The sequence below is a fragment of the Terrapene carolina genome, unplaced genomic scaffold (genome assembly GCF_002925995.2).
Source record: "Terrapene carolina triunguis isolate 2854851 unplaced genomic scaffold, T_m_triunguis-2.0 Scaffold210, whole genome shotgun sequence".
Taxonomy (NCBI): domain Eukaryota; kingdom Metazoa; phylum Chordata; order Testudines; family Emydidae; genus Terrapene; species Terrapene triunguis.
Window position 1 is genome coordinate 24,209,299 of NW_020664561.1, and position 13,563 is coordinate 24,222,861.

Sequence of the window (13,563 nt, forward strand, 5' to 3'; positions counted from 1 at the left end):
AAAGCACATAGGCACTTAAGTCCCATTGAAACCAAAAAGAACTAGGCACCTAAATACATTTGCAATCTGGCCTTAAGCCTTGACTGTTATGGTGAAATCCAGGCTCCACTAAAATCAATTGAAAAACTCTCATTAACTTCCTTGGGTCCAGAATTTTACTCTATTTCCATGTCCTTCCCCACTCCATCAACCTTCTTCTCCTCTCTCCCACTATTTAAAAAAAAATTATAGTACCAGTGGGCATGGGAAAAATCAGGCTGAAAGGTGAAGGTGAGCCTCCAGGCTGGACTGAACCCAGACTCCCGCTAGTGTATAGGGTAGTATCTATTTAAATACTTCGTGAGCTCTCTAGTGGTGCTCACTTTGTTATCTTTTAGAAGCTACCAGAATTCAGTCAGAACATCAGTATCTTTGTAGTTAGGCCCTGTATGCTTTTATATTTTTTGTAAACATGGCTATTTGGGATCCCCGCTGTGCTTGCGTGCTGTTTTTGGTTGTGTAAAGGATGAAAGTCCCAACCCACGATCTCAGTATCAAATTGCAGTGTAGCCTGTTTTGAAAAACTGTTCAAGTAGCTGACAAAAAATTAGTTGCTCAACAGGGGGTGACCTCCTAATGAAGGTACAAGAAGATTGCACTCTACATATCTGGAGATACTTCAGGGTGGTCTTAAGACAGGAGATTGCCTAATAAGTACAGGTTTCACTATATATAGTTAGGTCCATTGAATATTTTAATCATTTTTAGTGCACAGTACAGAAAATCTAGGATACATGAATGACACTAAAGCTCAGCAATATCATTTCAGTGCTCCACAAAGTAAACCAAGGACTTTTGAAGGCTAATGAACTGTTGCACTTGACTCTGGATATTGCTCTCAACAAATGCTTTTGGAGACTGAGTATTAATCTCCTCCACCACCTCACCTTAAATATCAAGGTACAGAGAGAGAATTTAAGTGAGTTTTATGAAGAATACAGTCCAAATTATTGTAAGTGCTTCTTTTGCATTACACTGAATTTCTCTCCACTTAGTTGTCATGATCCAAAACCCATTAAAATCAACAGGAAATCTGCCATTGACTTCAACTGGCATTAGATCAGTGGCAGTCAGGGCCAGCTCCAGGCACCAGCTTGTCAAGCAGGTGCTTGGGGCGGCCACTCCGGAGAGGGGCAGCATGTCCAGCTATTCGGCGGCAATTCGGCAGACGGTCCCTCACTCCAGCTCGGAGCGAAGGACCTCCCGCCGAATTGCCGCCGCAGACCGCGATTGCGGCTTTTTTTTTTTTTTTTTTTTGTTTCTTGGGGCGACCAAAACCCTGGAGCCGGCCCTGGTGGCAGTGGGATCTATCATTGTATTCACCCTAGTTCAGATCAGTCTTGTTCAGACACCATAATTAGATTTAAAACCTGTCCTACCTCTTAGGAACCTTACTGACCTGGAGCCCATACAGCTGGATGGGAGTCAGTTGGCTCACTTGTTCAAGGAAACATGTGGGAGGGGAATTACTGGAAGAAATTGATCTTTTTGAACAACTAGGACTGCCTTTTAAATTAAAATTTGCATACATCTGTGATGCAATATTGACAGAGTGTGGGGCCCAGCAGTGAAGGGATTATAAACAAGAGGTCAGGCTTTAAAAGACATTGGTAAGGACAGAGTCCAGGGCACAGCACTACACTACACCAGCACTTTAAAATTGCGGGCCAAACTTTTGAGGCACAGAGATGACGCAGCTTGGATATATTGCCATTCTGGTATTATGGGCGTGCTCCATTGCATTAGGTAAGATGTTAAGATACAAACAAAATATAGACTTGTAAAAAGACCATGTTAAGGTATAGAGATAACTGAAAGGAAAAAAATTTGAGCACATACTACCATCTAGGCCTATTGGGGTAGGAAAAACTGATGGTGACTTAGTAGTACAACTGAGGGGCAAGGTAAAGCAGAGACACTGCTTCAAGGGCAGAGCCTGTTTTGAAGATGCTAACGGAGTAATTGTCATTTTGTATGTGTAACAGCTATACAGAAAATTCTTCCTCTCCAAATTTAGCTATTAGTTAGTTTATACCAGCTGAATATGCCAGAAATGCACAGTTCTTTGCATCACTGCTGCCCCCTTTCCATAATATTTCACATAGATTAACCATCACTAAAATGCAGATTTAGCAACTCTGCAACATTTCATAAATTTGTGTTGATTTTGCCAAATGGTTTCAGTAAAAAACCTTTAAAAATTCTCAAAAAAATCAAATCATTTCTCTGGACTTTTTTTTGTTACAATTTTTTATTCTAAAAAAAGAAAACCTTGTTTCAAATTTTTCTTGCATTTTATTTTAAAAATGAAGTGTGTTACAAAATGCTCAAAATTGAAATGAAACGTTTTGTTCAACCCAAAACAATTTTGGGGGTATTTTTATTTGCTCCAAATTTCGGGTGGGAGAGGGACATTTTTAGCTCAATCCAAAACATTTTTCTGTCACCAAGATGAAAAATCCATTATTTGCCTTAGCTCTAGTGTTCATACAGCAACTTCTCTGCTACCACAACTGTGTGTGCTTGTCCATATGTTCCATGCTGCCTAACCATATTTGCATTAGTATATTTTGGGAAAATCAGGGCAGCAAGCAGGCTTCATTAGCAATGGTGACAGCTCAATTTAAAAAAAGTCATGTTATATAAACTGCTTTGCCTATTTTTATGTCTTAATTAACTTTCGTTAGTAATTCCAGTGTTAGTTACCCATGGGAGTGTTTTCATTTTAAACCTTTACTAGGAGAGTTTTCATTTCGTTTCACCCAGATGATGTTCCTCAGCTTTTCCAAATGGCTCCAACCAAGTTTAAATCCTTTTTCATTTTCTTTAAATGTATTATGCTGTGCTAAATAAGATCAGCAGAATATACAACCAGAGATTTCAGATTATATACAGTATGTCTGAGTTTATGTATTTATTTTGCTTTCAGCTATTTCATGTGGTAACATAGAAAATGGGAGTGTAAAGCCACGTTTCTTCTTTCAGAGAAGAAAAAGAACATTTGAATGTAATGCCGGGTATATAGCAGAAAATGACAACAACAGCATTGAGTGTACTTCTTCAGGATGGTCTCCTGTACCCAGATGCATTCGTAAGTGAGCTTTAAATAAGGTTAACTTCCTCTATATTGTCCTTCAAAGAGAGAGATACATTGCCGTTTTTATAGTACTCGAGATGTACTGAAATATTTACCCACTGTACATGGGCCGTATGCTGCTTATTTACTTTCATTATATACACCAGTCTTGGAACACAGCAGTCACAAAGGGCACTCAGTGAACCCCCTTTTCCAGAATTCTCAGCAAACCACCAATGCCAAGTTCCCAGGAAGCAACTCTGCAACACGGATCAGCTGTAATTACAGAGATGAAGGTAGAGGGCAAACTCTCTTACTGTTTTCCACAGCTCCCCCACCACATCACCTGCATCACAAAAACGAAGAACAATATACAGTAAAAGTTTTGTTATCTGGCATATTGGGAGAATGGGGGGTTAATCAAAAATTCTGGTTAACTAAGAGCTATACTTACCAATGGAATACCAATTTTCAAAGAATTAGAATACAATAAAATGGATAAAGTATAGTAGTAGTAGTACTGCACTGCAGAGAGCTTGGTTTCTTGAAGCACTTAGTTGTATACAGGTAACATTTTCTATACAGTAGGTTATCTTAAGACACTACATATCACTATGGGCAGTACATGTTGTACACCCAGATCACTAAAAATACACCTAATACTAAAACTATACTGAACATAATTTAATCTTTGATGATTCAGAAGACACTTCAGGATCTTGCAGTGCCTCAGGGTCATCATTATCAACATCAGTTATCACTGTAGATGTAGAAGGTGTAGAAGGTGTAGGAGATTGGGCTGAATCTGTAATGACCCTTTGACACACCCTGGAAGCTGCTTTTTTGAATAATTGGCCGGGACTGGGGAACCGCAGCCAATGGGAGCATCAGGGGAGGTACCACAGGCGAGGGCAGCGCGCAGAGCCTTCTGCCTCCCCACCCCCAGGGGTTGCAGGGACATGGCGCCAGCTGCTTTCGGGAGCGGCATGGGGCCAAGGCAGACAGGGAACCTGCCCTGGCCCCAGTGGGCGTCAGTGCCACCCCGGTGCCACTCCAGGTAAGCAGCGCCGGGCCAGAGCCCACACCCCAAACCCCTCCTGCACCCCAATCCCCTGCCCTGAGCCCCTACCACACCCCTCCAGCACCCCAAACCCCTGCCCTGAGCCCCCTCCAACACCCCACACCCCTTCCCCCTGCCGAGTCCCCTCTCCCACACTCCTCCCTGCACCCCTATCCTGAGCCTGCTCCTGCAATCCTCACCCCCTCCTGCACCCCAACCCCCTTCCCTGAGACCCCTCATACATCCCGCACCCCTTCTCTGCTCCAACCCCTTGCCCTGAACCCCTTCCTGCACACTGCACCCCCTCCCACACTCCGCACTGTCTCCCACACCCCAACCCCTTGCCCCAGCCCTACATTCATGGCCCTGCATGCAATTTCCCCACCCAGATGTGACCCTTGGGCCAAAAAGTTTGCCCACCCCTGGCTTACAGCCTTGTCAGCAAATGGTGGATTCCACATCCATATGGAAGCATTCCCTGATACAGCAATTTCATAACAACTTCATAGCATCAATCAAAACTCATAAATTATCCAACCCACTTCTCCAAATTGTCACAATACCTATTACAGAGTGACCAAAACTGATACAATAATGATAGCAGAATATTATACTCACTCAGTACATATGTGATTCTTTGAATAACATTACACTTCATTTTGTATGACTTTACATTACATTTACACTGCTATGCCATACAGGTCTCTTAACCGGTTTTGATGCCTTTTAGGGATAATGCAATATATGTGTACACTAATAATATCACAAACACAATCTAAAAGAAAAATTAGGACTACACAAAAATTAGCCAAAAACATGTATAAAATTAGACAAAATAGTGCTATTATAAAAATAAAACTAATATAGCACCTACATTTTGGTGATTAGGTTGATAGCAAGATATTGTAGAACAGATTAAGCAAAACAAAATATTGAATGAAATTTTCAAAGCCAGTGAGGGGATTTAGCCACATCATTCCCATTAATTTATGGGATGTTTATACGGCTAAAACCTCTGACTAGATTTGAAAAATCTCAACCATAGATTTTAAATGAAAAAACAATATACTTTAGAACACTATTGTCATTGTATTTAACTTTAAGTACTACAGGTAATGTGCAGCATTACCTCATCTAGCATTATTGAACAGATTCAATCCTAATCAGTCAAAAAGCTTAAATAAATCAAGCAACAATTTCATAGACGAGAGCGCCTTCTCTTCACTTTATCAGTATTATTGTTTTTTATTTGTATTGTAATAGCCCCACTCAGGATCGGGGCTGTTTTATGCTAGGCACTGTACAAACATGTAGAAGCATAACATAAACTCTAATAATTTAATATACTTGGTAGTTACATTTGGATGCTCTTCCTGTTTTAAAAGGGAATTTGCTCACTAGTGAGAGTTTTCACTTTGCCTTCACTTAGTCAAGCCAAAGTTACAAGACACAGATAACATCCAGTTTATGCTATAAATTGCAACCATGTTCGTACTCAGTTTAGAGAGCAACCATGTTTTAATCAAGGACCCTGACAATAGGTGTATTTTAAGAGTTTTCATCAGCTCATGTTTCCAGTACTTTCATATGAGCTATAATTAACTTTGATTTTCTGGCAGTGACTTAATTAGATCTAGAGTAATGGGGTAATGTTTTCAGAAACACACAGGTGAGTTAAAGCCTAAGTCCCAATTTCAAAGTGACTTCGACACCTCAGATCCTAACTACCACTGAAAGCCAATGGGACTCTGGGTCCTGAGTGTGTAAGTCACTGTAGAAAGTCCAGGTGTTTTAAAAAATGTTTACCCTGTTCAAAAAATGCTTAAAGTTTTCAAAAAAAAAAATTGGGTGTAAAAATTTCATTGACATTTCAAAAAAATTCAATTAAACTTGTCATAAAATCACAAGTTTCTCCACAAAATATTTTGTGCTTTTTGAGAAAACAGATGTCAAAAATTTATTTTTCTAAATTGACCAGCTCTCCTAATGATGCAGTGCTAACTATTATGGTAGTAAAATATGTTGTATACAATACACCATGTATTCCTGTATATTATCTGCAATAGTCTTTTTGATTATGTTGTTCTGTTTTTGTTCAGCAATACAATGTGGAAGAATAGAAAATGGGAAAATAGTGGACAAAGTTGAAGAAAAAACAACCTTTCAATGTAATCATGGATATAAATCTGAAAATGGAATTAATGAAACTACCTGTACCTCTGAAGGCTGGTCTCCAGTACCCATATGTATTGGTAAGAAAGCTTTCATTTAAGATTAACTTCTGCTAGTTCTTTTTCCCCAGACACATTGTGTTTATTTGAAAAACCATCAAGTGTTTTAATAATCAATCAATCAGTTGTATAAATAATGTGGAATGTAATGTGTTCTTAAAATAGATACTAAACTCTCTAGTTTGGTAATACAAAACCAGGTAAAATTTCTCACAGTATCTAAAATGAAGGAGAACCAGAGCTCGAATCCTAAAAAAAAAAAAAAGAAGTGCCAGAACATACAATTTCAACAGCAAGAATATCTTATAATAGTAATGTAGGTTTTTATTGCACACCTGAAAGATGCTATGTGTACACACACACACCATATTCTTCATTGTCTACCCAAATACAATATCAGTTTGCTGCTTGTGCTGCCTCTTTGGGTATCTTTTTCCGTGATTGTGTGTCTTCTGCTGATCGATGCTTTGCAAGTCACTTCTTCACGTATGGACAAGCCAGGCCATCACACACTTTGACACCCTTTTTCTGAGAGCATTATATATTTATGAAGTAGACAATTTATCATGTGTCTTTTTGATAAACTGATGCTGGCAAAAAGCTGGAATTAGCAGAGGTGTGAAACAGGATTTTTGAAAAAGCACTCTAATGAAAATTCCAATGTTTTAGCATGAATAATCATTGGTTTACTTTTCAATTATCAGAAATACTGGAATGCTATTCTGCCTCCCCCAAGAAAAGGGCTAGAATGGTGTTCTGGATCAATATGAGTGCTGAGGAGGACTTACCTCTCTAAGCAATTATCCCAAACATAGAGAGGCAGGAAGGCATTCTTCCTACCTTAAAATATTGCTGCTATTCATTCAGAGCCTGATCCTGTACGCACTGAAGTCAGTGTAAAAGCTCTCACTGACTGTAATGGTGCCGGATCTGGGCCTTAGAAATATAAGAAAGTGTGGTGATGTGGAAAGCTTATAAGGAATATTCAAAGATAATGTTGTACGGTGGTGTAAATTAGATCACCATATCATAGCTTAAACTTGTATTTAGATCCCCTTACACCTATTCGCATCACTTTATGATGTATCAACTTTAAGGTCAAGACACTAATTACAAACAGAAACAATATTACTTCTTTTCTTATGTCAATTAACTGGAGCTTCTTCTTATGATGTACATCAGTGAAAATAATGTTCTAACACAGGAAATGAGAGGAGCAGTGTTTCTTCAAGTTACCCATTGAACATTCATGAAGCTCTCACACGTCAGACTTTTATTTTAATCAATTTTCATGATGGAAATATCCCCCATTAATTATTATTTGTTTTGTTCTAGCCACAAAGACCCCAGTCAAGATCAGGGTCTCATTGTATTTCTTCAGCATCTAACATAATATAAGCGACAATCTTTACCCCAAAGAACTTAACACATAAAATTGATGTAACACTGTTGTTTCTTCAATTCTGTTCCCCCTCGACCCTCATCAGTAATAGGTTAGCACATGTGTGTGTTGCAGTTCAAGAGTGTCCACATCCACCTGACATCGATTTGGCAGAAATTGTCAGTGGGGAGAAAGCAGAATATCAGGAGGGTGATGTTGTTCAGTACAGGTGCTACCCAGGATACACTCTGGCAGGACCTGAAAGGATAACATGCAGTGGAGAAAAATGGACACCTCCACCAAAGTGCTTGGGTAGGATAATGTTTTGGTTCTTAATTCATTGGACTAAAGTAGGTGGGACATAACATCCCTCTCTTGTCTCATAGTATTATTTAATGACGGATACTATTCTATGGGTGGCTACTTACTGTTTCCAGAACTCCCATAATTTCTGATCCTGCTCCCATACAATGCAATGGCAAAATTCCCATTGACTTCACTGGTATCAAAGGATCAAGTCCAAAATGAGACTTGCTGGAGCATCATACACTATCTAATTTTAGGTAGAGCTGAATACTGATCAGTGAACAGGACTATCTAGTTGATAGCTAGTAAATGGCAGATTATCTGGTAGGGACAGTGTAGATAACAGTATCCTATTGGCTTTGCTTAACAATAATTTATATTAGAATACCTTTCATACATTCCTTAACAACAGGAAGTTACTGTCCCCATTACAAGAATGGAGAAACTGGAGCAATGAAATTAAGGAAATTGCCAAGACCACACAGCAAGTTAATGGTAGAGGTGGGACTTGAACACAGGAGTTCTGATTTAAAGTTCCCTGATCTAACAACTAATACAAATCACTTTTTAAAGTACTGTAGTCCATTTTTTCTTTGTTAAGTGTCATTCATTCTCTATGTGGTAAACAAAAAGGGAAGATGACTCTAGAAGTATGGAATCTGCAGCACTGTTAATGTGGGAGGAGATATTTAAACTTTTAATCTACTTTTTGTGTGTTGCTCTTTTTTATTTAAAGCTCCATGTATTATCACAAGGCAACAATTGGAAACAAAAAAATTGCTTCTGTCCAATGGCCGAAGACGTACAGTATTGATTCAAAGTGACCAAACAATGGAATTTCTTTGTGGCGAACATTCTGACCTTAAAATCCCCTACCCCATCAAGTGTGTAGATGGGCATATGGATTTACCAACTTGTATATCTGGTAAATGTACTTAGTTCTATATCAGTTCTTTTCCTCAAATATGTTTGAGCAATAAGGAGGGGAGCGTACGTGTAATGGGTTAATGTTTGTTCCAGGCAGAGTTAAGCAAATCAGTCTTCCTTTCAGATTTATTTGGGACTTGGTAATTCAAGACTTCCTGAGAAAATCACCCTATTCGTGTTTCTATTTAATTAAGCAGATAGCTTTAAAAACTCTGGCAGCAAAAAAGTTAGAGCCGGCCCTAGTTCAGACTCATAATAATATACATTGTTTACTATGGAAAATTTAGCTCAGATGCAATGTTTTACCTCCTGTGAGATCCTGATGTTTTACCCAAAGTTTCCATGTGTAAAGATGTGATTCACCCAAGGCCCCATAGGAGCTCAGATGGGATTATAGCGCAAGCTCAGCCTAAGTGATCTGGGATCTACTTGTCTAGGACTGAATATAACAAGCCTTGCACCTTAGAACAGTGTAATTCCTTAATCACTTCTCATGCCTGCTCAAGGCCACCAAATACAGGAGAAAAACATTTTTTGTGGTTACATGCATTTTTGTAAAGCTGGCAGCTGAGGTAACTGCAAGATAGGAAGGAATTGTCCGGTATCATCCTGGATCAATTAGATCAGCAAACTAGACCAGTCATGTAGATTATGTGCACAAAGATGAAAGGATCAAGAGTGCAGATTATGTTTATTAATGACAAATTCAATGCAGCTTATTCCAGAATTTCCAAAATAAAGGAATTTATGACCATAGATGTTATATAAATGTGTGTTAGAGTAACATTTAAGATCTTGCTTAAATGTATACCAGTATAATCTTGCCCCCTGGCTAAACTATTGATTTCAGTGAGAGCTGGATTAGGCCTGAAAAGACAAAAAATTCAGAGCATTGTGACCGATGAATACTGGTGCCATCAGCATGCTACATATAGAATAGCAAAGCCAAAAACATTTGTATCTGTACAAAATCATAACTACAGATATTTTCATTTAGGAACTGGGGAAAAGTGTGGCCGGCCACCTACTATTAAGAACGGAGACATAACTACTTTATCCCTAAAAGAGTACGTATTTGGCTCTTCGGTAGAATACAAATGCCAGCATTATTACATAATACAAGGAGAACGGAAATCATACTGTTACAATGGAAACTGGACAAAACCACCAGTTTGTTTAGGTAAGAAAAATATTCAGTAGTAAAAAGTTTTCAATGTATAACTAAATTAATTTTATAACCCATGATCTCCTGGCTACTATTTTGTCATTTCTTTTTCATGAAGCTGAAATTTATTTTCAAAGCTGTCACTGCATGACTTTTTTTTTTTTTTTACTATAAGTGACATGTAAATTTAACAGCATAATTAACTAGAGCTGATCAAAGTCTGGGAAAATATTTCTATGAAAATGTTTACAAACATATCTCCCTATTTTTCTATTTAAATGTTTCAATGGTAATTTTCAAACCAGCTTTATGATTAACAAACCAGCTAAAAAGGAAAAGACAGAGTGAAGTTAATTGGATTAAACCATATTTGCTCCTACCTAAGGCAAAGAGCCAGAACATTATATAGCCAAATATACAGCATCAAGGAGTCCAGCTGCCATTCTAACCAGACTAACATTCACATCTGACTATCAATTTGATTCTGGTAGTTGATGTGATGGTTCTAGCAGCATGATGAACCAAGCTTGAGAGAGTAAAAATTTCTTTTTAAATACACTTGTGAGAAATGTGCCATCCCCTCATGAATAAGGGTGGGAAAAAGTAAAAGGAGTTAAGAACATTGACAAACTGGAAGGAATGAAGAAGTAGCAAGGAGCAGCCAGTTACAAAATGGCCACTTTAGGTTATGCCAAATGAAAAGGACTAGTCCTCAAAACAGTATGTTGGGGGGAAAAGTTCCTATAAGAGGCCAAATTCATACCAGCAGAGTTAGTAAGGGTCAGGATATCACGAAGGAATGGGTTATTGCTCTGTTTGCATGCTGCCTCTATATCCAGTGGTGTATTACATTCATAGAGCTGCAGATGGAATAAACTGTAGCTACAAAGTTTTCAGCAGCTCCATGTGTGATACTTCTCACCAGCGAGAAATTTTTTTTGATTTCCCCCCATAGTGGCAGTAGGAATGGGGAAGTAAGAACTTACTTGCCACAAATCTGATAAGTAAGAGGGCCTGGGGATACCTGAGGCAGCTGGCATGCTACCGGAGCCAGTAGGGACAAGGGTATTGGTGGACCAGTGGGGGGTAGGGGTGCTATGGAAGGGAGACTGAAAGAAGGATTAGTGATGGAAGGTGGGGTGTGGGTGTCGAAGTCTAGCCCAGCAGGGGTGGGAAGGCAAGGGTGGATCAGTGGGAGCTGGGGGGAGGGTCAGGAAAAAGGGTGGTTGAGGATATAGCGGAACCTCTAGAATATAGCAAGCCCGTCACCTTGGAGCACTGTAATTCCTTAATCACTTCTCTTGCCTTCTCAAGACTGTCATGTACAGGAGAAAAGAAAAAAAAACATTGTTTGTAGTTACCTGCATTTTTGTAAAACTGGCAGCTTCCTTCATTTTGCCCCTTTCCCAAAACCGTCCCTCCTCTGCCCCGCCCTAACTGCTGTCACCACCACCTCTGCCTCCCTGGGGATTCCACATGACAGAGAGGCCACCTAAATTACCTCAAAATTAGGCATTGCAGCATCACCCACTACCTGGGAAGAGCACTTGCAGTTGCCTGCCCACAACCCAGTTGAATGGGCTTGACATCTCACAGGACACTGAACAGCTCCTGAATAAACTCCACCTACCTCAGAGCTTGGTTTAGTTAACACTTTTTTCAAATACATTTTATTTGAAATTGTTCCTAATTTCTATTTTATGCTAGGTAAAGGCACTAAATTAATTGTAGATAGAAAACATTCCATTAGTTTCATGCTTTTATTGTCTTACTGCTTCATCACTAAAAGGAATGTTACACTCTTCTTGCAAATAGTCTAAAAACAGTGACATTACCCATTAAATTCAGATTCAGGTAACACTAATCATCTGTAGTAAGTGACTTTCAGAAAGTGGAAAAAACTGTTTGCTTTCTCCTAGGACTAAAGTTCCCTACTTGAAATCACATTTACATCATGTATTGAAGCCAACGAGCTTCAATGAGAGTCACAGAGGGCACAATGGCCCTTAATTATTTTATCATGGGATCTCCTTCAGTTTCACTGCAGGATTTTTCCATTTCGATTTCTATAACATTCTAATAATATTTTTGTTGTTGTTACAGAGCCATGTGTTATCACGCAAGAAGATATGAGATCACACAACATAGATCTAAAGTGGGCTTCAGCTCAAAAACTCTATGTGTCACATGGAGCTTTTGTAGAGTTTAAGTGTAGATCCAGTTTGTCTCCAAACTCTTCAAATAATCATAGAGTGCAGTGCAATGCGGGCCAAATACCTTATCCCCAATGCACTTAGAGATGGGTGAATGTAGGAGACTTCACCACATGTGAATGGCAAGTACCCTTTATTATTATGCTTATCAGTGGTCCCTCTGAAATGGATCCCCAGAGTTTTATCCTTCAAACAAGAACTACCACCAGATAGCAGTCACTCCAGGAATGGTATAAGCAACAACTAATTCATGTTAACTAATGCTATAGCGACACTTTTGGGTGTGCAGCTTTTTAGGAGTAATGCCTCCAGAAATAATCACAGCTAAGATGGTGGCAGACATAAGCAATCCTCAAATAGATCAAACAAAAGAATATAAAATTCCAGAGGTCCTTTAAAATGAACTGCAAAGAAAACAGTTTGTGCTCTTTCTTGCTTCTTTATGATGGCTAATGGCAGCCTAAAAACTAGAATTTCCCCCCCCTTTCTTGGATATTGCACTAGAAATTGAGACCTAGTTTAGAATGGAAGACTAAGATGACTGGAGAATGAGCGTAATTGTGACATCACAAGAACCAAGAGTGAAAATTAAGCAAATAAAACAGGATGTGATTTTTAGTCGGATTGTAATTCTTTGTGTTTTGTTTTTGTTAATTGTTTAATTTCAGTTACCAAGATCTCATGCCCCTACAATTAAGTATGTTAGAGTGTACAATAAACATGCTCTGAGACCTCGCAGTGGTCCTCCAGCAAAACCAGGGAAGTCCATATGCCTGATATTTCTAAAGTAGAAAAAAAAGCAATTAAAAAACTTTGTAAACAAGAAGAGTCCTTTCAGGCCTTCTTGCTACTTTATAAAGAAACAAAAGGGGACAGAAGCTAATTTAAAAAAAAATTGCAGGTCACCTTTAAAGAACATGCTTTCTGTTCTCTCATACGTTCACTGGTATCTTCTAAACCCTGCTTAGCTTCCAACAGTGATCTCCCATATTCCTCAGGATGGCCACTCTGAAATGGACCTGCACCTCAATTTTATCAAATATTACCCACTTCTGTTGCTTGAGGCAGATTCTCACTTCACCAGAATTATATAAAACCCACTCATATTGCCACTGGCCCATCCACTACAGGCTGCATATGCTACGTACACCAGAAGAAAGAAAGC

At 39.0% G+C, this 13,563-nt stretch overlaps 1 protein-coding gene across 1 annotated transcript; it reads left to right on the forward strand.

Annotated features, from left to right (window-relative positions):
* The first annotated feature begins 1,681 nt into the window (after positions 1–1,681).
* On the forward strand, positions 1,682–12,482 carry LOC113407208 (complement factor H-related protein 2-like). The gene is made up of 7 exons (XM_026655384.2): positions 1,682–1,785; positions 2,969–3,130; positions 6,275–6,427; positions 7,923–8,099; positions 8,830–9,018; positions 10,018–10,200; positions 12,289–12,482. The coding sequence occupies exons 1-7, from the start codon at positions 1,728–1,730 to the stop codon at positions 12,480–12,482; spliced, it is 1,116 nt and encodes a 371-aa protein (XP_026511169.1). The 5' UTR covers positions 1,682–1,727.
* The last annotated feature ends 1,081 nt before the right edge of the window (positions 12,483–13,563 follow it).